The sequence below is a fragment of the Ischnura elegans genome, chromosome 6 (assembly GCF_921293095.1).
Source record: "Ischnura elegans chromosome 6, ioIscEleg1.1, whole genome shotgun sequence".
Classification (NCBI taxonomy): domain Eukaryota; kingdom Metazoa; phylum Arthropoda; class Insecta; order Odonata; family Coenagrionidae; genus Ischnura; species Ischnura elegans.
This window is the reverse complement of record NC_060251.1, coordinates 42,353,239-42,381,069: the sequence shown is the minus strand read 5'-3', so window position 1 is coordinate 42,381,069 and position 27,831 is coordinate 42,353,239. Positions and strand designations below refer to the sequence as shown.

The following is a 27,831-nucleotide window of genomic DNA, read 5'->3' as shown; positions in this document are numbered from 1 at the left end:
CAAATAGCTGGAGTAATTCTTATTATGTTCATTTCCAACTGTCGAATTTGTCATTTTACTTCAATGAATATGAGTTACTCCAAAGAGTTCATTTCAATTTTCCATTATATATTTCCCATATCCATCCCTTATTTCCACTTCCAATAAATTAACCTCCCTGAATTTCTATTAATGGCAAGGCAATCGCAAAAAGGGACTTTGAAAAAATGCAGCTAAGTACGCAGATCCAGGATTTTTCTTTGGGGGGAGCACAAGGGTCTGACAGGTCTTTTCATAGTCGAGATGAAATACAAAATACAATAATTCCTGTAGAAAATATACTCTTTATTTTGAGATGAAAGTCATTAACACTAAATTAAATGATTGAGACTCCGTAATACACAAAATAAAACGAAGGTAATGATAACCATATTAAAAATCTTGTCTATTGTTAAGCGTCTGGGGGGGGAGGCCCTGAACCCCCCCCCCCCCTAAATCCGCCTATGTAAGTATGTTTGAAATCTGCCCCAGTTTATAGAGTAATACTCCAGGAGTGTAACATATTTCAGTCGAAATATGACAAAAAATAAAGTTAAATTTAAGAAGTATTTGCATTAAAATCTGAAATGACCAAAAATCGCACAAATCATCACAAAAAAAAGAAAACTTATCTTTGACTTTCCATTCTTGCAGCAATCAGGTCATTTTTTCCGCTCATATCCGCACACTTCTCAGTTGCGAACTTAGAGCTCCCAGCCTTAGGGTCAGCCAAATTTTGCACCGATGACCTCATATTAACCTTCTTTTATTTTAAACCGAAACAAAACAAGATGCCCACCTCGCCGCTCGAACGCGGCAATTTTTCACGCGTTCAACTTCTATTTTCATCTTTATGCCGAGTCTCCATAGTTTTCCCCTGACCGACCGTGGTGACCCCAGGGGCGGCTCCAGGATTTCCTTGAGGGGGGGGGGGGGGCGCGACGGGCTGCTTACCCCTCCCCCCACTCTCTCCCTCTCTCTCTCTATATATATATAAATCATATCAATCAATCTATCAACCAAATACAGCAAACCCCATCGCTGTAGATAAAAAAATTGAGAGAGAAAAAGCAGGCATAAGCATAACATTTATAAATAGAGGGTAGTCTACGGTACGTGATGCGAGTTCGCATTTTATACCCCTTGAGAAAAGTGCTTAGCGGGCGAAATGAAATTTTCACTTCAATATATTCAATTCCAATTTTACCCATAAGTATTTAACTTTTGGATTTCAGGAACTACTGTATGATTGATCAAGAAGAAAATACAACTGAAGTCGACTTTAAAATCATATGCCGCATTTCATTTGAATATCATGGAAAATATTTTTGAGAAGTTATTATAGAGATTATTATCAGGTATTTAAAAATACAATCATGTGCATCTATGCATGCAATCTACAGGAACCATAGAGTAACATGGTTTTTTAACATGAATTTACATTAAAATTTAGAAGTAAAATGACCATAAAATATTTTTGAAATAAAATGCCGATAAAATTTTATGCATCATAATAAGAATTCACATCTTCTATTTTTCTGACTAGCAAACCGATTGATTACATTGTCAGAATTAATATTTATGTTTCTGTGAATATATAACAACGCCAACCCAGTCAATCGATCTTCATTCATCCTTGTTCTGATCCAAGTTTTCAGTCTTCTCAAATCTGAAAAGCTCCGTTCAGCCGTAGCAGCAGAAATGGGTAGGGTCACCAAAGTTTGATACAGGATTTTCAACAGAGGATAATCATTTTCATCACATTTCATGTAAAGTTCCATGGCAGTTTTCATTGATTTCATGTCATTAAATTCCGGACTTTTTTTCAAAAAAGTTATCTCATTATCAAATTCCGTTAACATTGTACTCTTTTTTCAATAACGGCGCATATTTATCTCATATTTTTTCAAGCATGCTTTCTAACGAGTCCGAATTTTTTCTTTCCATGAAAATAGCTGGGATTCAGGCAGCAGGCTTAGTATATTCAACTTGAAGCACTATTGACTCTCCAGCAAATCTGTCCTTGATATCCGTATTTACGTAATCTAAGATGGGAATATAGATGATTTTTTTCCCAATACGCGATTATATCATATTCATCATTGGTAGCCGGGTAATTTGCTCGGTTCTTTTATCGATTGGCTGCACGTGGAATGTGGATTGGAATGTCCATTCCCTCCATAATTTTCTTAGCCTTTGCAAAAATTCCAGAGAAAATTTTATACGAGTTCGTCCGCTTATCCTTTAGTACTTCAAAAGTTTGGTCAACTTTTTTTTTAACTCGAAAAACATCTACAGTCTTATTTTGCAAATATCTGCTTAAGATATAAGTTGCACTCAAAACATCACTCAGACTATATACAGTTAAAATGAATTCACAATTACAAATTGATAACAATAAATATTTTCCTTTAGTTGCCGTTTTATAATCATCCCACTATGACACTTTTTCGAGAGCTTTGGCAATATCAGGTAAGTCGTCTCTAAAAGTTACAATAGCCTTTCTACCCATCTAGTCTCGCAGTTACCAGTCATTTGATGACCTAAGATATCAACAACGGTTTTATTACGTTTACTTGATGCTTTAAAAAGTCGCGGGAAGAGATATAGAATCTTGTTCCTTTGAATCATTTTCTAGCCGAGGCTTCTTCCTTATTAGCCACCTATCCATTTTGCATATCTATGCAAATAAATTTAAATCTACGTGTACACAAATAAAGAGAAATCAGTTTGATGACATAAAAAAAGAATACAACCCCAACACGAATGAAACTGTCCAAGCTCACGTGTGATTGATGAATTACTCCAACCGTTTCAGAGAGAAAGTCTTCAACTTTAGAATGTGTGGTCAGAGGAAATCTTCAACAATTTTGCTCGTAATTGTACAGAGCTCCAACTTCAAACAGCAGGCCAGCAAAACATACCTTCGCTCCAACTTGGTGCTGCTTGACCGTGCGCACGAGTGGAAACGATCGATGAATCTGTTGTCGGAGTTGCAGACTTTCAAATTCGAATCATAGATCTGGCAAGATCTAAGGAATATATAGTTGCAGAAATTTTCTACAAAGAAAATAAACTTGCCTGCCGATAGTGAAACAAATTATTCGGAACATCTCAACTTCGAGAAAAACTCTTTCTGGCTATAGGAAGGAAGAATGTATGTACTGTGGAATGGGGTGACTTTGGCCACATGCGCTTCGGTAGGTAGGTAAGAGGAGATTGCAAGCAGCAAAAAAAATCCTTCAGTGACCGCCCAGGGGGGGGGCGCGCGCCCCCCGCGCCCCCCGGCTGGAGCCGCCCCTGGGTGACCCCTGGCCCAGTTATTCGCCACCAAGGAGGTTGTAAATATCTGGAGGGGGCACCACTGGTTACGAGCGTGGCGCGAAGTGTGGCCGGAAAGGGGGGGGGGGTGCTTGGGTAGGACGAGCCACGCCCACTTTGACCAAAACATTGACAATCCCATAAGAATCAATGCTTAATATGTGGTGAAATTTTTTGTCATAACTCCTTGATAAATTAAAATAAACTATGGAACGTACTATGTAAACATTTTTTTCTTACTTCATTGGTAGGCTTCGCGAAGTAATGACTGAAATATCTTTTCCCAGGGAAAAATTATTATCAACCACCACGGTTACGTTCTACAGCCAGCTCAGCTGAAAATGAAATTTTACAAGAGTAAACTAGTCATTGACCTGCACTTATACAGGTATTGAATTTTATTATAGCCAACGGAAATTAACAATTACAGTAATAAAGTATATTTCCAAGGGTATTCCCACCGGTAAAGTGGCTTACAGACACAGAGTTAATACATTAATAGAAGTGTCGCGAATGGTGAGAAAAATCCGATAACAATCACCGGCGAAATATTAATAATTACGGTGGCATTTTTCGCTTAATTTAGTTCATTTTTAGAACAAAACTTGGCCTCCTCAAAATATCAGTCGAAGACTCGTGTGTACTTGGCGGTAGACCTTTAAAAAGGTATGGGAGGCTGGGAAGTGGAGGCCATGGATTATAGACGGCTCTTGCCTAGAAAGGGAATTTGTATGTTAATGAAAGAATCCGTTTCCCCACGTTAAGCACACGATGTAAGTCCATTTTCCGTAGAAGTATATGGAATGCACTCAGAGAAAGTAGCCTTTGAATGTACCTCTTGCAGTGCCCAGCGATTGCATAATAAGAGTCATTCGTAGCAATATTTCATAATTTTACTTTTTGGTGATTATTTTCTATCACTATTATATCCATTATCCAGATATAAAAGTGAATATGGCCATATCGCATCCACACGCTTGCCGCGTCGCCGTACTCTCCGCCGTCGCCACGGCGCGCCGCGGCGACGGCGGAGAGTACGGCGACGAAAACTGAAAAAAAAACCTTCAAATGGAAGAAAAAGATGTGTTAGTTAAGATGATATAAATTTTTTGTCAATAAAATTATTCATGAAACCACTGCACGAAGATAAATTTGGCAATTTTCAGAAAAAATCGACGGTGGTCGTTTTTCGCTAAATTTGTTCAAGTTTGACATCAAATATATTGTTAACATGAAGGCAGAGGAAAGAAATAATCTAGTAAGTTATGCAAAATTTATTTGAAAATAAGCATGCGAAGTTTCAAGTTCCCAGCACAAAAAAATATCGTTTTTGAGGTTTTGGCCAGCTTTTTTCGAATCTAGCCCACTGTGCGGCGTTGGGGGAGGGATAGCGGGACCATGTCGGCTATGTTATCTGCACAACGGCGAGGAATATCATCTCCTCGTTAGCGCACAATGCTGGCCACACCACCTCCATAAGCAAACTTTCCTCTCCGTCTCATTCTCTAAGAGAACACATATTTCACGTTCCCTATTCTGTGCATGCAGTAATATTTAGCGAGGACAATAGACACAACCACAAACCTTCGGAATGACAATTGGCTATTATAAACCTCAATTGCTGATAGCACACATATTATTCTTCGGATGAGACACCATTGTTTTAAAAGGGAAATAAAATTCACATCGTACATTCCACACTTAATTTTTGGCTAACACCGACCATGGTTTAGATCAGGGGTCTCCAATTTACTAGGCCACGAGGGCCACATTCCAAGTTCCGAATCGCCCCGCGGGCCGGATAGCAAATTTGCCGATGGCTGAAGTATTCGATTCCAACGTCTACTGAAGTATCCAGTGGCGTATTTCTTATTTACGAACAGTTGAAGGCGACTTTGACGTGTAGTACAGCGCTGCAATGCTCCTAGCGGCGTCTCACAGGGTTTTACGAGCGAGAATCGCGCGCTACTTGAAACGAGTGTGCGGGCCGGATGAAAACCCTCCTCGGGCCGGATCCGGCCCGCGGGCCGTAGTTTGGAGACCCCTGGTTTAGATACTGTAGTTACACCACTATCAAGATATAGCAGTAACGAAAACATGGCCGGTGCCAATGAATATTCAGTGTGGAACGTAAAACGTGAATTTTATTTCCCTATATCGTTGTTCCACAAAGTTAAGCCGTAAACCTTAGACAATATTGTTTTCAGGAGTTGGGAGTATTTTTAACTACCATATTTACAAACGAAAACTTTGAAATAAGAAGAAGGCGAGCAATTCCTTGCGAGTAGATAAAGAGCAATTTGTACAGTAACTAATTTTTGATAATCCAACTTTTTCTTTCACTTCTTTTCCAGTCCCACTTCGGTCCCTAACTTCGACTACAAGTAGGAGGCAATTCACTACCCAGGAGAATGAAAAACCGAGTGACTTAAGTCAACTGCCCCTTTTCAATTGACCCCGTCCCCACTACTCTCCGAAGCAATAAAATTCCTCTCGACGCTGCTTCTAAGTTAAGCATTCCCCGGGTCGGCACTGAATTTAAAGATTTCCCAGCGATCTCATGAAGACAAGTGTTGTCTCACTCTGTCTCACAACAATCAGTTAACTTTCCATACAACCACCCGACGCGCCAGTGGCTTACTGCCATTCCTTCCTCGGACTATTAGGGCCAGCAACAGTTCCAGAAAGTAATCGCTGCACTCCCTACGACAAATAACTGTGTGTTTTTTTCTCTTCTTCCGTCCCATTGTTTTTAGTATTTTTGTCCCATATTTCGTCACGTTTTGGCTTTCAATGTCAGTGTATGTGAGCTGAAGCCTTGCGTTAAATGAAGCGATGCAATCCTCGTGCAAGCTCACACCACTAGCATACATGTTCACATATTGTAAAAATTACTTTCTTTCTTTCTTTAGCGTCGATATCCATGAAGTACATCCGAACACTGTTACATGCTGTAGGAATGTTAGTGAAAACCAGGGATTGCAAGTGAAACGAAACTAAATTGTTTCGTTTCGACCCGGAGGGAAACGAAAGCACGAGGCCTGGGTTTAGTTTCGTTCCCGCACGAAGTTAAAATCACCAAGAAGTTTAGTTTCGAACCGGAACGAAACTTTATTCCCGCGAGCGAAACTAAATTAATCGAAACTCCGCTCATAGTTAAGTTTCGATCCCAGACGTTAAGTGAAGGGGGAAAAGAGGGAATAGTTTCGACCCTTTACGTTTGAAATACGTGTTGTGAGGTTAAAACATGAGCTTAAAAATCGAATGACCAGTTTGCGTTCACTGTTCTCCTGTTAGTGGTAAAAAAAAATATGAGTGCTCCATGCATCTAATGGCGGTAGGCCGAACCTCTACTTCATTCAACCATACTTCGTACTCGGTGTGTGGGTCGAAACCGTCGAAACTAAACTGTTTGAAGGTGAAGCACATGGTCCCTCCAGAGCGAAACATTATCTGTGTTTTGTTTCGTCCCAGAGATTCAGTTTAGTTCCGACCCGAAGTACGAGTCCATTTCAACGAGTTGCTGTGACTCTGTTTTCAAGGCTACTGAGCCTATCTCCCTCTCATTCTATTCAGAAGATTTCCCTCTTTTGTACAATGTAGCCACATTTGTCAAATAGTGCCTCTAGCGATCTACACACCAAAACGGAACTTATTTTATGGATCCGACCCTCGTAGTTTTGACTCCGATTTCGTTTCGACCCTGAGTTTAGCTTCCCGGATTCTTTTTCGTTTCGTTTCCACATTTCGCTCCCGAAAACTGTTGAAATTTTACTCGTTTTGACTTTCGTATCACTTGCCATCCCTGGTGAAAACTAGACCCTTAACAAAAACCCTTGAGATGGCTTGCGAGGTACAGTGTAGATATAGCGATGATTGGGAGTCAGAAGTGAGAGAGAAAAATGGATTGAAAATATTTCGGAAGGATCGACTGTTGCCGAGAAATACATAAAATTGAAATCAATAAAAACGACCACTTTAAAGCTTCTTTAGGGAATATAACTAATACCGCCACCTTCTTTAGCTCTCGTCTCCTCACCCACTTTAACCCCGCCCTCCCTGGCTGGTCAGATACCTATCCTCACAGAAAAACCCTCGTCCCAAATCAAGGCTGCCCCTTTCCCCCTTACCCCCCTCTCACCATTCCATTCCGTGTTTAACCCTCACCCCGCCCTTTCAACCAGTCCTTTTCCTTTCCGATAGATGCCCTCACTGTCACTTGTGTACTTTGTGTATGAATGTATGATGCATGCAAGATCAGTCACCTGACGATGTAACCAAGTTACGAAACCCGGGTCGTGCCCATAATTAAATAACAGTGAACCTTACAAAGTTTTATTTCCTTACTTCTTTAGGGAATATATGAGGCCTGCACTTGTGCCTAAATATACATATCTTTTCTTGAATTTACCTAATATTATTCCAAGAAGCGGGGATCGAGGAGCAACCGCCCCTCGTGGTACTTGTAAGATTAAGGAAAAGTTCTCTATTATATTTACGACATTTCTCTGAAAAAAAATCCATTTTACCCGGCGTTTTCTAAGTGCAGCGCGGTGTTCAGAGAGCTGCGAGAAAAGATATTTTTCATAGACTAACGGTATCGAAATTCTATTCTTAATATTTTAAACATAGTTGCCAAATTCATTTTTAAAATTCTTAATTACTTTAATTTCATGGGGTCAAATAGGACCATACTCCGATTTATTGCACAGAAAATTGTCGTAAAATACGTAAAATTGGGTTGGAAATTAATTTTTGCATCGTACGCATGGTTACCACAAAATTACATTGCGTTGAGTATGAAATGAAATCATTTCAATCATGTATTTACCCGCGCGGGTACGTGCGTACACACATTATTCGTCAAAATTGCAGCGTGTAAACACCCGAAATTGCGCATATGCAAGAATTCATGTCCGGAAACAGTCCTTGTTCTAATTCCGTGTAGCCTTCCGAGCATTTGTCCAGCCACGTACTCGCACGGGAAATGCACCATGTAATCAAGTCTTTAAGGCCGTTTTACACAGGGCACGTCATTGCGCAATCAGACGTATGTTCGAAGGCGCAGTCGAAATTACGTCGAGTAAAGCGGTGAATCGGTAGAAAGCATACGAGAATGCATGTACGAGAGATGGAAAAATAGCCCAACCTCTATTCCGAGCTCGCATTTTCGCAATTTCAAAAAATTTTTTCCGATAGATGTCGCAGCGGTAACTATGAATATTATTCAGAATATCCTCGTGAACTGAGCAAAAATGCTCCTAGTCTCTACTTAAAATTCAGTATCAGATGTGAAAATGACAAGTTGCGTGTGCATAAATGTCTGACTACTTATATGAAATATTTCATTTGCTAACTTTGAGTGATTTGCCGATCATGATGTCTTGAATAATATCTCGCGATACTACAGTGGTATATATTTCAAAATTTCAGTGCTAACCTGCGCAATGACATGCCCTGTTTAAAACGGCCTTTAGTAATACGTTTTTCATGAGAAAAGGTCAAACGAAAATCTTTCAACTCCCCTACTCCATTCCAACAGCTGTTTTCAGGTTGCTCCAACGAACCGCACGGAATGCAATCCCTCCCATCCTCCCATTTCGATGACAACTTGTGTACAGAGGGGGTGGCGACCTCGAGGAATATGCGGTCGCGGCTTGGCGTGCCGCCGACGGGACCATCAACACCACTTCCCTTCACCTTCCGATGGAAGACCACAGACGCAGAAAAATGAAATCACCGCAATGCGATTAAGCGGATCGAGAAGGAATGGGGAATCCTTGCTCACTCATTATCAAATTACAAGAATTTTTTTACAATATTTGTCATTTCCATAAAAAGTCACTTTTTTGCACACACGTCATAAAATCCCTTTACCTTTGGTATTTTAAATTACGTTTTGTATAATTCAAAGTGTCCGGCGATATCTGGTGGAAATGTTTTATATCCATGAGAATAAAATAAAATGGTAAATTTCCACACAATTTTATTCGCAAAATACCGACCCGGTTTCGACACGTACGACCACGGTTTCGACCTTGATATTGACACTACGTGTCGAAACCGGGTCGGTATTTTGTAAATAAAATTGTGTGGAAATTTACCATTTTATTTTATTCTCATGGATATGTTTTGTATACTTTCTGGTGCATATTGGACGTCTACATGGGATTATATTTGACACGTTATTCATAAATGAATTCCAGCTCATGCATGTGAAATTACCGTGATGATAGCTAACTTCTTGGTTCTAAGAAGTGGTCTTTATTCCTTCCAAGAGTTTCTCAGGAACTTAAACATGCAAAAAAGGGACTTGCTTGCATGTTTAAGTTTCTGAGGGAAACATTTTTTAATTTATTATTTAGAATAATAGGTATTTGAAGCTATTTAAAAGAAATTTGGCAGGATTTATAAACGGTTCCCTAATAATATATTTCATTATTTTTTTAATTATTTGAAACGAGATATCTATCCTGCATGTAATTTTATACGTTCTCCCGCGATTCGATATAAAAATGATTACAAAAGAGACCATTATGCTTGAATTATCTAGCTATCAAATCAATCGGGAGGAAATTATAGCAGGAACAAGTCCGTCCGCCTGTCACGTAATTTTTGGCCTGATGATGAAGGCTTAAATAAAAAGGAAGCCTTTGCATAAGGAAATGGTATTTAATTATTAATAAAAAATAAAGACCACTTCTCAGAACCAAGAAGCTATCATCAGGATAATTTAAAATGTATGAACTGGAATTCATCCATAGATAACGCTTCAAATATACTTCCATGTAGACACCCAATATGCATTCGGAAGGATACAAAACATAATTAAAAATACCAAAGGTGAAGGGAATTTTGTGAGGCAGCATCCTAGGGGTGTTAATTGAGGACGGGAAACCTTCCCATTCTGTGGGGTCCATCCCTTCACTAGCATAAAGGCCGTTTTACACGGGGCACGTAATTGCACAATCATGCGTACGAGGGAGCTGTCAAAATTGCACTGCAAAACGCATGCGAGAATGCATGGAAGTGAGATGCCCCTGTTCTAATTTCATCCGTGCATTCGCGCAATTGCACGTCATTATGAGAAATTAATGCAGTTCTACACTGCGCAATTACGTGCCCCGTGTAAAACGGCCTTAACAATAGGTCCGGTCTCCCAGGAACGGGCTCCAAAAATAAGAAGCTCCCGTCACTAACCAAATCCAAAAAAAGTTGATATAATGATCACGTTCTTAATGAAAAATGAGCAATATTTTGTTGTTCACATGGACAAATAATTAACTTGGGCTCAACACATCAAGACGCAAATTGATAAGGCTAAAGGAGTCCGTAACAGTCTCCTACCACTTTTCAAGTCATGGTCACCGCTTTCCCTAAAAGAAAACTACCACTCTTACTCAAGCACCATAAAACCCCTTCCCTAATATGCATCACCAGTTTCGCTTCACGCTTCGGCAGCTCCTCTAAAGAAGCTAAAAACAACTTAGAACGTAATTGTTCGCAGAATACTCGGCGCTCCATGGTTCATCAGCAATAAAAACCTTCTCAAAGATCTGAAAATCAATCCCCTACCGCACTGTCTGAAAAGCTATCTTCATATATTTGCAAAATCACTGCCTCTCAATGCTAACGAACTTCTCTCTCACCTCTGTGATTACAACCTGCCAGCAAAAACTAAACGCAACGTCCCCAAAACCACCTTCCTTCCATCCCATGTCCCTTCCCCCTAAATCTCACTACCAGATATGCCACGGCTGAATGTTAGCCTGAAACAACAAAAAATGAAATAAGTAGTGGACAGCCTATGGCCGGGAACTACTGACAATAAGAAGAAGTGAAATACCCTGCGTGCGTGAAAAATAAACACGTTCTCGCGAGAGACTTTTATCCTGCCAAACGCGTGTCGCGACTACCATGATTTGTTAAGCCTGTAACCATCATTTGATTGCAGTCGTAAGCGGGGGCGGTTCTAGGAGCTTGTCTGGTATTAAGTGTAAGGGTAAGTAAAGGAATTTTGTCCAGAAACCCTCGTTCGTAAAAACATATCAAAACTGGTCCAATAGTCCGAACCGACACTATAAACTTCCTGATCGACATAAGCCTTCTAATAAAAGATGAATTTCTGCATTTAAATGCACTTACGCCATGTATAACGTCGAATATTTACTTCCTAACTACTGGACAGTGTGCTTCAAAGATCAACAACATACCCTATGCATTTGTACGTCGAACAACGAGAGACCATTGAGTATATCGAACGCTCTCAGAAAGGCCTTTCTGCTGATTATACCATGTTCCTTTCATCTGGACAAGGGGTTTAAGTCACCAAACGGGGATAGGGCTAGATTATTGATTTCCCGGCAGATTATGTCAGGAGATAAAGGGACGACCTGTTGCTTTTACACGACGAAGAGCAAAGCACTCCGGATAATGACCGGAACAATAAGTTCGAAAACTGCATGCCCTATTTCAAAATCTTGGGTAATCGGTTAAAGTCATTACGCTCTAAGTTTTTTTCTGAAGTAATATTATCAACACAATGTGCCCACTGAAATATTTATAAGCGATGAATTCGGTTAGATTAGGATTAACTTGCATTCCACTTTGAGAAAAAGAACATTTTTAATAATAATGAACTAAAAATCAAGTTTGAAAACCCTTTAATAAGGCACCCGTTAGACCAGAAGACAACATATTGCACCGAGAGAATGATTAACACCCATTCTACCTAGTGACGTCATGACAAAATTAGCAGAGCCGGAAGGAACTTCCCTTAACTTTTTAAGACGTGAAATATTACTCTGTGTGTTTTAATACAAGTAATTATTTAAATAAATTTTTTTAAAAATTGTTTTGGTTACGAATGTATATAATCTCTATCGTATGTATATGTTAGAATGTATATGTTAGAAATTTTGAGGCAACAAAATTGATAAAAGTTTTTTTTTTTACTATTATGACTTTTGTTAACAAGTACAGGAACGGCGTTCCGGCACCATGCACCCCTGATTCTACCTTTACCACTAGATAATAGGACGCAGTCGGACACTTGGTTAGGTCCTCTGAAAAATAGTGACCTCCCCGCGTATCGTTAAAACATTTTCACTCTAAAATAAAATAAATATGTGTAAAATATGATACACATAAAAAGTTGGACGCCATCTGTTTACTGTAACATAGTACATCATTCAACATCTGCAGCGACTCGCAAAAGAAATAGGTGAATTTTGAATAGGGTGGTTTCCTATTATTTTTTATTGCCTAATTGGAAAGATTATTATTCCTGGAGTGCGCATTTCACGCTCTTAGATTTTCGAATGACGATATCTATTTTTCGCGATTAAACGAAAAGTAAAAATTTTCAAGCGCGCGAAAACGCGACGGCGAAGTAGGAATGATGGGAAAAGTCCTTGTGACGTATTTCTAGTTCCGGCTGCCGGCGTGTGAGGTGACTTTGGGGGGAGGCTTGAGCGCTGATACGACGCAGGGTGCTAGCAGGTAGCAGAGTACCCTGATAGAAGGTAGCGCTTGGCTTAAATAAGGATTATTATTCCTCTATTAAACGAAGGAAACTTTCCGAACTTAGGTATTTTTAATGTATGATTATTAAGAGATGTTTCCCTGAGCTCTGTGCCTCATGCGTGCATTGGTAATCTCAGTCAATGTAAAACTACTACCTACTCGTGTAGAAACTAGGCCCCTGTGACGTAACGTGGAGTGGCATCGCATGGGCGCCAATCTGGCCTTTTTTCAAATGAGGTTAAAATTACCGGTGCCATTCGTCTAAACTGGGATTTCTAAAACCAAATAGTTTGTATATTATGAATAAACTAATGGTGGGCAACGAATCGCAATCAATGCCTTTCGTTTTCTTTGGTGAAGGAAACTACCCTATTCAACGAATTCTGCTCACAGGACGGTGAGATATTGATTCGTCGAAACGATAACCATAGAAACCGAAGCAGAAGAAATGTCATCTCTCGTTACATTATACATCCATACCTTGAACTTCTCTATCCTTCTCAAATATTCCCTTTCCGCGTCGCATAAAAATATTCAGAAACATGATACAAATAATTCAGCCGTCAATTACAATCTTTCGCTTAGACAACTAGCAGGCAGCGACGGGAAAAAACGTGCTGGTCCAAACAAGTATTTAGATGGTAAGTTTTGGGTACAGTTGTGATTTCTTCTTCTCCTCATTTCTTTAGGACCCTGAATCTGAATTTGTGTTCACTTGGAAGTTATCTGAATCCGGTCTTGAACTAATTTTCGTGGCGCAAAATTACAAAACATTGCCTTACTTAATATTTTTTATTTATAACTTGAAATCTTTCAACTCTAAGCAAGTTCCTCCTCATTAAAAACTTAAAATATATTATTTTCTCATTAAAATTCATCATGGATGAACCGTTTGGACTCCAGTGCCATTTGAAATTGGCGTTAGCTGTTCGTCTCCGAAAGATTCCACTTCTCCATAGTTAATTAAGGTGGCTTACAATGGTTGTGTTTTTAGTTATTGAACAATTATTCCTTCAGCGCAGAATGTGAACATTTTTTCCATCACGCCAAACATTGTGCATACGAAAAATTTTAAATTTGGTTCGATTTAAAACAAAGCATTGACCAACCATGCGACTTCAAGTAGTACAGAAAACATTTTCTTAAATATTATACGAGTTTTACCTAAAGCAAGCCTACGTTTCGCTAAATAAGTGAAAGTCAAGAAGGAGTTGTGGTTTGGGTCATTAAACCGTCAACTTGAAAATAAACTGCAAAAAAATAGGCGGTATCTCTATCACAGTGTACTTTTGAAAAAAATTATGTGATTTAAGTTCACCAGGAAAATCATCGATGTACACTAACACTACTACGTCTTAGAGAACCACTAAGTGGGGGGGGCACAAGGGTCTGTCAGGCAAACGATCTACTCATACTTGAGACTGAAAAAAATAAATAAAACAATTACTGTACGACATATTCTATTCTATTCATTTTAATATGAAAGTCATTACTATGAAGGTTCCGTTTTAATATGAAAGTCATTACTACGAAGGTTCCGATTGAGACTCCGTAACACACAAAACAAAACGAACGTAATGATAACCGTATTAAAATGTCGCCTATTTTTTAAGCATCTGGGGGGAAGGGGAATGTGCCCCCGTTTCCCCCCTTAATCCGCCTATGCACGCATCTTCTATAACCAAGTACGCATAATACAAATCGCTATTATTATTCTGTTTCGAAGTTCATTTGGATCCCTCATACTCAGCTTCACGATGTTCTTTGCATGCTCTCCTTATGGGCCATTTGGTCCTATAGCCAGCAATTGTAATATATACGGAACCATCTACATCACTAACGAAAACCAGATTTACATGAAAATACAGCAATGCTTCCCATAAAGGCGGTGTAACGATCCGCTGCGAAATTATTATGAAGCGCCAATCCACGTTCAGGGAAATGCGAGTACTTACATATATTATCGTCTTCTTTCATCAAAATTTTAAAAAATCTTTCCACGGAAATCGCGTCAACAAGAAACATGAGATCCGCAAAGCTAAATATTGATGGGTAAACAGCGGACATTGAAATCCGTGTTCCGGGAAGCCTCGTAAGGGGAAATTTACTGTCCTTGCATTCGCATTGCAGCAAAGGCGTACCCAGGATCAAAACTAGGGGGGGCAAGCCAAGGTTGTTCAAGTTATAGGTAACATATAAGCATGGAAAAGGTGAATGAAACCAACATTATAATGAAACAGTAACAGCCCTTTATTAGTTTTTAAAATTATTTGCTTGAAAAAATATTATTTCCCTTAAAGAAATTTGCTATTTTTGCTTCTCGGGGGGGCAGCTGCCCCCTCCTGCCCCTCGCTGGGTACGCACATGCATCAGTGGCGAATACAGATGGGGGGCGCGCGCCCCTCCCTTGCGGGTCCGCCTGTATTGCCAAACATTGCAGAACCACAACTGTGACTTTTTTATTACATAAGATGGCATTGTCTAATATATGTGTATAATTGCTTTAATTAAAATTTTCTTTTACTCTGCCTGTGACTTGATCATTTTTTTATTACGATAAAAGTAAAGGCAACTCAAGATATCTTTTGCGCCCCTCCTTCAGTGTTTTCTGTATCTGCTATTGCCATGGATTACAGAATTACTCCGATAAAGGGAAGTCGACCACCAACAAGGAGAGGATTCAGTATCAAATTTGGAGAGGGGTCCTGACCTGGGTCCGGGGACAGTGGCGTAGTCACGGGGGATTTTTCGAGTGGCAACCTCTCCCCCCCCCCCCCCCCCCCTCCCCCCCGAATTGACAATTTAAAAGAGGCGCCAAAAACATATTTCCATAAACACTCGTACAAATTTTTGAATCCAAAAAATCACGTTTTCAACGTAAAATATCCCAAACTTTTCCCGGACACCCCTTTGCCCTCGAGTGCTCTTTCTATGCACTCCGGAAGGGCCCCGAAACCTCCGGTATAACCCCACCCCATTTCAAAATCCTGGCTGTGCTACATGGCGCGAGGTATGGAATACCCCCCTAAAGAGAGGGGCGTACTTCCGTGTATATTTTTCGGTATGGAGTGCCACGCTATACGATAAATACTACTCAAACTTCACTCACGTTAGGGACTACATTTACATGTGCACTCCCTTCACTACTTTCCAATGATACAAAAACTATTGAAATAATAAAAAATTTCGATAAAATTAAGTGGGGGTTCATGACCCCTTTGACTCCCCCTAAAGCACCCCTAACGAAAGATAGGGAGTTAAAGATGAATTTCGTTCTCAAACAGCTGGGCAGACATACGATGGTCTGCTCCCCTCCCCCACGGGTCCTACACATATCACCACATGGCCCTAATGGGGGAGGTACAGTCAGCAGAAGCTGGCTGGGGTTAATCGCGCGCTAAGGTTTCACCATTGCCGCACATAACACTGAGCTGCGAATGCACTTATGCCCCAAACTAGGGGGGGGGTCAAGCCATGGTTTTTCAAGTTGTAGCATTTAAGTATGGAAAGCTGAATGAAACCAGCATTTAAAGAAAACTATTACAGCGCTTTATTACCTAGTTTTTAAAATGGTTTGATTGAAAAAAATATATTTAGTTGTATACCTTATACTAATATGCTCGGTGGCGGCGGGGTAACGTTCTCGCCTGCCAAACAAGGGGTCGCGGGTTCGAGTCCCGCCTGGGTAGATATCCCCTGCCCAGTGCATAGTTGTTCGTGTGCGTTTAATTATTAAATTTGTTGAATACCCCGATGTAAAATGGCCAACATGAGCTGTATTCGGTGGTTTGTGAATAAAATAAAAAAAAATAAATAAAATAATATCATTTTTCGTGGGTTTAAAGAAAATTTGTTGAAAACTTTCTTTTCAATATAGTCCTGATTTTCCTAATTAACATTGCGATTTTTGATCGGGGAAAGGGGGGGGGAGCAGCTGCCACCCCTTTCCCTTGGTGGTTACGCCCATGCTTATATGTCCAATGTCATCTATAACTCAAGCCTTTCACTGAAAGTTATTACTTAGTTAGTTCACTATTGTTACCGCACTTGAGGTATCCTAATGAACGGAAAATATAGGGCGATTCAGTCTCCTCAAGAGGATGATGGCGCGGCGGGCACTGCGTTGGACTACTGAGGAAAAGGTACCGAGTTCGAATCCTGACTGAATCTTTCGCACACTGACTGGCCTAACCCATTGCGGATTCTCTGACGATCCCTTAATCATCTTTAAAGCGAAAGGAAATAATTTCGTCGCCACGTTATCCTTCCTGCAACAATACCGTCAACATCATATACGGGCTAGCCTTAATTTTGTCTCCAACCAAGATAAAAATATAATATAGCAGTAACTGCCAGAGTGATTGTAAGACGGAAATTAATAAAAGTATTGAGGTAACAACCTTCATTACTCTTGAAATTATGATATATAATCATAATTCTCTCAAAACACAACCACGGGGAAAACAGGAACATTTCAACGGCCCGCTTGGCACGAGATGGGGTACGACTCCTAGCAAGTTCTATTTTAAGAAAATAGTTAACATAACTTACCGATTGGAATGACAGTCAGTGGAAAGATGTCTCTGTACTTCTTCAGTTCCGTTCACCAAATCCCCGAGTTGACAATAAAATAAATTGTGATGCACACCACAAACCCAAACATTGGAATCATACGCGCTCAGGGAAGCACCGCTTTCCACACCTTCACAGCTGATTTTTGTCGAGGGAGGCAGATGGCATGATAGCACAAGCAGCTAGTGTAAATAAAAAATATATCTTGGACGCAAGACAAAATATATAAATTTCCATCGGTTGATTGATTCATACGTGATAATTACATCTCAACTCAAATTAAACTCGCAATAGAACTTTAATTCCCTATTTTGATTAACCTACGGTACGCCAGTGCTGCCACCTATTGCGCAATAACGCCATGATAGGGAAAAGCGGGACAAGTTCGAAATGGTGAATGTGATGGCAAGAATGGACAAATGCATAAGATATCTGATAGAAATCACTAGTTATAAAAAGCAACACACATATACCGCAGTAAAACACATTCACGGAAACGTAGTCCAAATGAAAATGCATACAGAGCATTAATTGCATCTTTCTCTGCTTCACCTTTCACTTCTTGAATCAACTATACCTTTGTCGCTGGCTGTCCAAAAGGAAATTTTTCTGAGGAAAGAATTTCAAATTGGTATCACGTCACCCCCTCAGGAAGGCATTAATGATAAAAGCTGCATCAAAGGATATTTACTGGTCTTTCTAAATTTTCTCATACAAATGACTAATTGAATGGCAAGCCAAGAGTTTTGAGTTGTAAATGTGAGATTGACCAGGTGGCACAGACAGTCAACAGGATTCTGTGTCAACTTTCTTGAATCATAGAGTAACTCAGGATGACCCACCTGCAGTGTTTTCCATCACTTGATAGCAGTCAACAAATTATAGTTTATGTTCATAAAACCACAAGTCAATCTGGCACCTTGATTATCTGTAATTGCAGCAGGAGAATGCGCTACACATTCACGTTTGTATCCCATAGTTTTCTGCATAAGACCTGAATTTCCCATTAGATCCTTTTACCCTAAGCACTGCATACTTACTTCCTTTTCCTCCAAAAAAGATGGCAACAGGATTCAATTTTTAAAATACAAAACACAAGTGCTCCTTAACAATAACCCCAAACCCAGATAATTTTTTTCAACCAGATAAGCAATTAAAAATTTTAATTTTAATATTTTTCAACATTAGCATAAAAAATTTTTGATAACATATTGTTATTGCCGGCCTCAGTGGTAGCGGGGTTACATCCTTGCCTGCCAAACCAGAGATCGCGGGTTCGAGTCCCGCCTGGGTAGGTTTCCTCCTGTCCAGGGCATGGTTGTTTGTGTACGTTCACTTGTTAAATTTGCTGAATATCCCGATGTAAAATGGCCAATGTGAGCTGTATTTGGTGGTTTTAGAATTTTAAAAAATTATAAATTTTAAAAACTATTTCAAATTTCCCAAGAAGCGATAACTTTCTATTCACAAAATCTATACCTACCTTTAAATTTTCCAACGGAGCACAAAGAATCTATCTGTATTTAAACTCATCATACAATTAAGGTCTACTGCCATGGGCATAGCAAGGGGGTTAGTTACCTATGGAAGGCTAATGGCCCACCAAGAAATTTTGAAGAATAGAAAATTAAGAAATCCCATTGTTATTTTTTTAAATCATGAATAAGTAGCCATAATTTAAGTTTGGGAAATTTAAATTCAATAAATTCTAATTCTATTGGGGAGAAACATTCTCTCTTGAAATATGGGTACTCTCAAGACTATCCAGAAAAGTGATTGGTCCGGCCAACTCCGCCAAATTATCTGGCTACGCCCATGTCTACTGCACGACAATAAAATATATTCTGAAACGGCACTAATACTCTGGAAAGTTATCAGCTTCACAAAATCAAAAGATGTCCCACAATCAGGCATAAAGTCACTGGTTTCCTAAGAACCCCTGCCACACGCCTTTTTAGGCAGCTTGCTAGGTAGCTTGTAGATGTAGCCTGGGAGGGAGGGAGCTCTAGCAGGGCTTCAACCCCCAAAAATATTTTCCCTTATGGCGAGTATCCACGACACATCTGCTGAGAAGACCGCTAGTGCAAGGGAACCTATTCTGTGACACACTATTTTTCAATATAATTACATTTTTTAATGTCTGCCTCGAATCATGTTGAAAAAAAAAAAGAAAAACATAATTCAAGCTCCTTTACACCAGGAAAACAATTAGTGATAAATATACAGAAATATTCAAGTCCTGAGACTAAGGAATGAAAACCTAAGAGAGAAATATCACTATAATCTTTATGGCGAAGAAAAGACAACGGTGCATGAAAAGACTGAATGCTGGACCCCTAGGCAGGTCAAATGAGTGCAGACATATCAAATTAGACAAATTGTTATACTTCCAAACCCACGGACACATATTCAATGCATTATGCTACCTACATATTTGTAAGTCATTATGCCATGCATTCCAACTTGTTTCACGTTCTTTTTGCCTAATTACTCGTCCAAATAACAATGCAAACGAACTTGCACCGTCAGTGATACAGTCTGCTCATTTATCGTCTAATTTACACGAGAATTAAAGTCACTTGCACCTATATTACTCTATCAGAATATCCACATATATCAGCACTCATGAAATAAAGTGGTATTATTTTGTTATAGCCAAATACTTAATAAAAACAGCATTATAACATATCTCCACTTGCAACCGGAATGAGGATCCGGCACCTCTAGCCCACTCAACTTCTATCCGATCGGAAAGCCGGCCTTGAGTCGATAGGAAGCCAGTCTGAAACGCACGGATTGCCTGGCCTGTAAGTGACGTAGAATCCGCGTCAAGTCTCCCGATCCGCTCGGAAAGGGAGACTCTGAAACACCCCCCTGTTCTTTCAGACAGGGGCGCAGATAGGCATTAAGGCCAGGGGGGGGGGTTTCAGGAGCAACTACTGAGGGGGCTTGAGGGTATTGCACACCTGCCAGGGTGAGTGTTGGGGACGGAGGCCTTTAGCCGGAAAAAAATTAAGATAAATGGTTCAAAATGGCGATTTTTACGGTCTTCTGAGGGATATTTTAATAATCCTCACACACTATTCTATAAGCAATATTAATCCAATTAAGTAAAATAGATTTAACTCAATAATTTCTGAGAGCTCTGGGGGGGGGGTGGGAGGTTTATCCCCCAAACCAACCCCCCCTCGCTGCACCACTACTTTCCGACTACATGAAACAAAGATTACTATTAATTTCAACAATATAACTCTGAAATTAATAGTTTACTTAATATAATGCATGGTTTTCTAATGTGTGCAAATTGTCAACAAATTATTAGTATGTATATATAGGCAAAGTGTAATATTTTGACCAAAATACAACCCAACCACCCCCTGAAGCCAATTTCTGGCGACGTGCCTGCCCATAATATGTATCTTCATAATTTAAAATACATAAAAATTAAATTCTGAAGGAGTATCATTACTGTAAAATAAAAACAACACATTTATTTTATCTAAAATGTGTATAAAATACTAAAAAAATTCACAAAATACTTTTTTTTAAGTACAAATAAGAAGGTCATTATCACAGTGATTGACATTAATACCATTATGAACATCTTGGTGCTGCACAGCTGCAAAATACTTGACTATCATGAAGACTTTTTTGACTGAAAGTATGACTGAAACAAAAAAAAAAGAAATTGAGATAGAAATAAAAAATAACCATAATTTAAAATACAATACAAAAAATTAACTCACCTCCTTTGCAATTTTATGTAAAGTATCAGCCATTGCCTTCCCTGTCTTCTGAACCATTCCAAATAAAATGCCATTTGTATTTTGCAGCAATACAAATGGCTTGTCAAATTCCTGGAAAGAATAAACAGATCAATCACAAAATCAAGAATTGGTATTACAGAAGGCATCAGTTACAACCTGGTTCAGCATAACCAGATTTTGGATGTATGTACTTAGCATTCCATCCATCACTGCCATGGCTTGGCTATATTTAATGTTCTAAGAACGTGCTACCAACCCTCGTGAAAATATGCCAAGACAGGAGTATAGGGTAAGAGTAATATGCCAAAAACGAATTTATAGTGAGAGTTAATGAGCGGGAACCATGAATTTGGACATTTTACCTTGTGTACAACATACCATGTAGCTGAATTTGACAAATATCCCAGAAGTGTTCAGAAAGGCACAATCTCCTGTAATCACTGAGGTTATACTCTGCATTGGGGTCAAACCAATCTTTTGCAGTTGTTAATGGTGATAAGAAATATAAGGTAGGGGAGTTTTAATATTAAATGCATTGTACTTACAGCAACCTCGCCACTGTCCATAACTAATACTCGATCTGAGTCCATCACTGTGTGAAGTCGATGAGCAATCGTGAGAACAGTGCAGTCAGAAAACTTCTCCCGGATGGTCTTCTGGATAACAGCATCCATCCTAAGATAATCAGAAATGGAAGATTGCTGAGCAAGCAAGGATGATGACACTATGTATTTCCTAATACAAAAGACTTGCTCTACCTATGCTCCCATTATATAACTGACTTTATTCCTAGAGACAAAGAGTACATATGTTCTTCCATTCAAGCACTATAATTACTTACTTGGGATCAACATTAGCTGTTGCTTCATCTAGCACAAGGATCTTGTTGTTTCGGATGATGGCACGAGCAAGACAAACCAGCTGTCTCTGGCCAACACTCAAATTGCTGCCTCCCTCAGACATGACTGCATTTATTCCCCCGGCTAGGTCCTCGACAGCATCCTTCAGCTCAACCTAAAAACCATTTAAAACAAATAATTTATCATGAGAAATCACTCCATTCTATAATCTGAAGACAATACAAACAATCAGATGCTGAAATACAGTACACTCCCAATTATCCAGGCTAATGATGGGGAGAGATGGCACGAATAATCGAAAAACACGGATAACCCAAACTTTCACTTAAATATCTTGCAATGTTCATAATTTACCTAAAACAAACTTAATTTTATTATTTATGCAGTAATTCTGTTATTTTAGAGTCCTTCCCGGACTCAGTGAGAGCTTTCTTTACCAGTTCGCGATCTTTTTAGCGGAGCACGGTCGCACACTGCGAGGCTTGGAAAACTGTAACAAGGTGCTACCGTGAATGCAGCAAGTGCATGATCGCTTCCATTTTACGAAGGGGACTCTAACAGAAATAATAAGTCCGGTTTATCCCAGCATTAATGCAGTAATTTCGATGATTTTGCGTCAGATTTTATTTTTTTTATAAAGATCGCGGAAAAATTGAGCGACAGTGAAAATCATGCACGGATAATCAGCAACCCGGATAAACCGCAGCTGGATAATTGGGACTCCGCTGTAATGATTTTGATTCCTTAAGAGTCAATTTCTTTAGCCTTTGAATAGATAAATTTAAAGTAGAATGACCTCTCCCTCATTCGTCATTAAATTTCCACAAACATTTGAATTTTTCTAAAGCAAAGGTAAAATTAATCAAGTGATAAGTGTACAGCATGGGCACCGCAAGAGAATTTTGCTGGATTGGAAGGGAGGAGGTTCCAGGGTCGTCCACCCTCTGGAAGAAACCTCCACCCCAACAAGGGGAGTTTATCCCCGGGATTTTTTTTTAAATTATACCTCCTTCAAACTACAATTATATGAGGGCTGTTTCTCATTCAACTTCCAATCGCTCTGGAAAATTGCCACACAAGCGACAGGCAGGTACTGGGTGCAGAGGGAACCTGCATGTTTTCAACATCACACATTCAGTCATTTGCGAATATAAGTTGTCAGTTTCAGATTAAAAGCAGTCTCATTTACTAGGTTGCCTCAATTTATTATCCTGCTAAGTGTAAGCTGAGGAGTGACAGCAACAAAACTCATAGAAGGGTTCCAGAAAGAAGAGGCTATTTATATGTGTGGATGCTTAATAGGTCTATAGTGATGATTAAAAAAGGATACTTTTCTAAAATTAGGGCAGTAAAATAAACATTTGATTATAGCTTATAATATGTATTCAATCAATAATCAGGATCAAGTTTTGAATTTTGAAACAATTGGCCTAAGTACTTTATTTTTATTTGCTACACCTTTTTCAAATTGAGTAAAAAGTACTTTCTATACAATTTAGGATACCTAAAAATGACTTGATCATTTTTTACCAGTTCCTGGACAAGTTTTTGGAAAAATGACTTTAATTTTAAAAGTGAATATCGCATCATCTTCACGCTCATCCAGCTACCAATCCTTACAGTTTCTGTGAAAGATCCACAGAGAAAAAATCATTCGCCTCGACCGGGATTCAAACCCAGATCCCCCGATTTCCAGTCGAGGGCTTTAGCCAGTTAAGCTACTGAGGTGTCATTCTTCCCTGTGGATATTTGCGGACACTACCGGACAAGGTGTTGCTGGACTGCAGGGCATATGATGCCACAAGCAGTCCCAAATCGTGCGCACAGTGCCACAGCCGGAGAGCAGGCCCAGGTATAGAACACATAGAGGTGTTCGCTCTTGACCGGAAATCGGGGGATCCGGGTTCGAATCCCGGTCGAGGCAAATGATTTTTTCTCTGTGGATCTTTCGCACGATTGTGCATTGCAGCTGACTCCCGTAAAAGTTATCACTGTGGCTAGTCCCGGTATACTTTAAAACCTTACAGTTTCTATTTCATCTTTTTCACTTTCACATTTGTATGCATTTAATTGAGAGCCAGCAAGTTATTGTTAGTTTGCATCTATCCTACTCTTTCCATTATTTCTTTTCCTTAACTATCCATGTGTATCCCAAGATGAATTAGAAATTAAAATTTTTCTTATCCCTCCCTCACTATATTTCTCCAGATTCCCTATATTTTTGGGAGACTATTGAAGTGGCCATTCCATGCTTTTATGGTATAGCCAGAGGTTAGGGAGGGGGGTCACCGATTAGGTCATTTTTCTAGGGACTAATAGGAAAAATGATGCTATTCTGAGAAAAAAACGGCCATTTATAGCAATGAACATTGAATAGTGGTGGCCATTTGAAGAGGTTTTACTGTATATACTAAATAGGCAGACAATTGCATATTTACAGAACATATTAATATTGATCATACAAAGAAATACTCTAATAATTTTCAAGAGAAGCTCACAAGTGAAGAAGATTGAAGTGAATTAAGTACCTACCTCTTCCAATGCCTTCTTCAGCACATAATCAGGAAATTCATCAAATGGATCCAAATTCTTACGCAAGGTGCCAGAAAAGATGAATGGTTCCTGAGGAATGATTGAAATTTTGGATCGCAGATCATGAAGACCCATAGTTTTGGTTGTCTCCAATCCATCAATGGTGATGGAACCTTTCAGATCTGTCAATCGGAACAAAGCAGCAATTAGGGACGACTTCCCTGCACCTGTCCTTCCCACAATGCCAACCTGTAACAGAAATACGTAAATGCTTAACATTTAGGTGAAACCACATATTTTACAATAGAGAATTCTCCAGTAGGTAACTCAATGTGCTGTCACCCACTGAGCATTTTAATGGGTCCACAAATGCTACCACTCACAAAGCTAACAATAAAGCAATCTGAACTTCACAGGGAAATAGGCCATAATTTAGACTGCTGACTGAAATTTATTTTTAAGATAGAAAAATCTATCAAATCTGTGGTCATAATATGTTTTATTATGTTTTTTATACTTATGTTTTATGCCTGTAAAAGTTATTTATAATTTTTCCAAACTTTTTTTACCAAGTCCATACTGGGACAGTAAAATTACCATTAGCACCAGTTGGAGTTGTGGGAGTTTGCAGATGCACAACCACCATCAACAGGAAATTTAACATGCAAGACAAGCTATGTACCATGCTATAATTTTGAAAAATTTATGAATGAATATCCACTGTACATCAGGAGTGAAAATTGGCGTAGCAATGCAAAAGTGCCTCCCTTAAAAATCCATTTTTATTGCAATAAGATTTGAGATAAGAGAGGGCATGAGGCTTGGGAAGATAAAGCTCACCAACTTCATCCGTAAATTTTCTTGGTCATGAGCTCCTGAGAATTTCATCTTAAAAAAGATTTTAGAAAATTTTGAGTAAAAACCTCACCTTTTCATGAGATTCCACAGCAAAATTTAGATTTTTGAGAACTGGTGGATCATCAGGATTGTAAAACAAAGACAATTTTTCAAATGATATCTTCCCAGCAAATGGCCATTTCATGGGAGGCCTTGAATCTGCAAAAGAAAATCGATTAAGATACACACACAGAAATATTATCAGTAATACTAGTGTTATGCATATCGGGGCTGAGGCAGCCGTCAAATAAATAAATTGATCATAGGGACTACACCTCCCCCAATTGATGATTGAAACTTAAGATACCTATGATGTTTATACAATAGACCCACTGCTGTAATGATACATACATATTTTAAATTACATGAAATCAATCACCGAAAAATTTGAATCAAATCAGACCACAATAAGATACATTAACTCAATAAATTAAAATACAAAAAGTACAAGTGTATGAAAAGATAAGATAGGATTATTTTGACAATTAATCAAGGCTGCAGTTATAAAAAATTTCAAAGGGTGGGAGAGTGCAATTGAAGAAGAGGTAGATTTCAGTAACATTTATTTTGAGGGGTTGCACTTATACACAGTATCTCCCGAACTTTTCCGCTGTTTTGAATTCCCCTGAAAGCCATGGTCATGTATTTCAAGGAAGAATAACTTACAACAGGGAAAGGAAATTTTCTCAAAAGACTATTCTTTCAATTGACTTCACATTTATATTAGGGATGGGTCGAATAGTAGATTTCTCGAATTCGAATATCGAATTCGAATATCAAATCATTGCTCGAATATTCGAATACCTCGAATTTCGAATACCTCGAATACTAAACGATGAATGTGAAAATGTTTGACTAGCTCGCTTATGCAGCAGGAAACCCAAGATTTTGGCGAGTAATTGTGACTGCCTTTAAAGGATTCAAACAGGAATTTAGCTGATTAATGGAATATTTTAATTTTATATAAACAATAGGGTAGTTTCCTTCATTAAAGAAAATGAAAGGCATTGATTGTGATTTGTTACCCACCATTGGTGTATTCATAATATACAAATTATTTGGTTCTAGAAATACCGGTTTAGACCAATGGCAATGGTCAATTTTATCCTCATTTGAAAAAGGCCAGATTGGCACCCATGTAATGCCACTCCAGTTGACATCACAGGGACCTATATTTTCTACACGAGAGGATAGGAGTTTACATCGTCTAAGGTTACCAATGCATGCATGAGGCACAAATATCAGGGAAACATGTCTTAATAATCAATTATTAAAACTGGCTATGGTCGGAAAGTTTTCTTCGCTTGATAAGGTATTAATAATCCTTATTTTAGCCTAGCGCTACCAGCTAGCATGGTACTCGGCTACCTGCTAGCATCCTGCGTCGTGTTAGCGCTCAGAGCCTCGCCCCAAGGTCACCTCACTCGCGGCAGCTTGAAGCAGAACGACATCACGCGGAGTTTTTCCCGGCATTCATACTTACGCGACGCGTTTTCGTGCGCTTGAAATTTTTCACTTTTCATTTAATCGCGAAAAATATATATCGTCATTTAAAAATCTAAAAGTGTGAAATACGTACTCCAGGAGTAATAATCTTTCGATATAGGCAATAAAAAATAATAGGAAACCACCCTATTTGAGCATTACGCCAAAATGCTAAGCCTCCGTCGTATTTCTTAGTCTTTCCGGCATTTATTTTCCTGCGTAAAATGCTTAAACAAAGTCAGAAATATGTCGTGTTTGGTCTTATTCTTTTTTAAATTACGCGCTTATTACTAATATTTCAATCCAATAAAATCGTAATATCAATTGCCGAAAGTCATTGTTAGACAACTTTTGGGCTAGTAGATGACTCATGCAGCAGTTGACTTCCAGAAATGGGGAACTTCGAAGCAGGTAAGCAGAAAAAGGCCAGTGGGTGAGTAGAGGGGGGGCGCGAGACACGTTTTTATTGTTCTCGTGTAACTTGATATTTTTTCGAAGCTAAGGTCTTCGTAATACGATCCCTGCGTGAGCTGGGACCTTTTGTTTGATTTCGGAGAAGAGGAAATCGTCGGAGGGGGTGGGGCGAACGCTGAATGGAGGGGGATAGCAGATCGTGGGAAATGCGCCAATGTCACTATCCCACGGCACTGATGAGTTCCTCCTTATGGTAGTTTCATCTCCTGGGGAAGAAGGGTGAAACGCGATTCTATTTTTTTCCGGTAACTTGATATTTTTTTCGAAGCTGAGGTCTTCGTAATACGATCCCTGGGCAAGCCGGGACCTTTTGTTTGATTTCGGAGAAGAGGAAATCGTCGGAGGGGGTGGGGCGAACGCTGAATTGAGGTGGATAGCGG

General features: G+C 39.2%; 2 protein-coding genes across 3 annotated transcripts in view; both read right to left on the bottom strand.

Moving 5' to 3' along the window:
- LOC124160579 (ATP-binding cassette sub-family C member 4-like) overlaps positions 1–17,571 on the bottom strand; it is a 201,290-nt gene extending 183,719 nt beyond the window's left edge. The window contains exon 1 of the mRNA XM_046536461.1: positions 17,416–17,571. The gene's annotated coding sequence lies outside the window, so the exon portion shown is untranslated. The remainder of the gene's footprint in view (positions 1–17,415) is intronic.
- Positions 17,572–20,925: 3,354 nt separating this feature from the next.
- The window catches only part of LOC124160576 (ATP-binding cassette sub-family C member 4-like), an 80,061-nt gene continuing 73,155 nt past the window's right edge, over positions 20,926–27,831 (bottom strand). For both annotated transcript variants that reach the window (XM_046536457.1, XM_046536458.1), the window contains 6 exons: positions 25,524–25,651; positions 24,596–24,844; positions 22,045–22,217; positions 21,749–21,878; positions 21,183–21,293; positions 20,926–21,103 (listed from right to left, as the gene is read on the bottom strand). In XM_046536457.1, the coding sequence (XP_046392413.1) occupies positions 21,074–21,103; positions 21,183–21,293; positions 21,749–21,878; positions 22,045–22,217; positions 24,596–24,844; positions 25,524–25,651 (821 nt within the window). In that variant the 3' untranslated portion in view covers positions 20,926–21,073. The remainder of the gene's footprint in view (positions 21,104–21,182; positions 21,294–21,748; positions 21,879–22,044; positions 22,218–24,595; positions 24,845–25,523; positions 25,652–27,831) is intronic.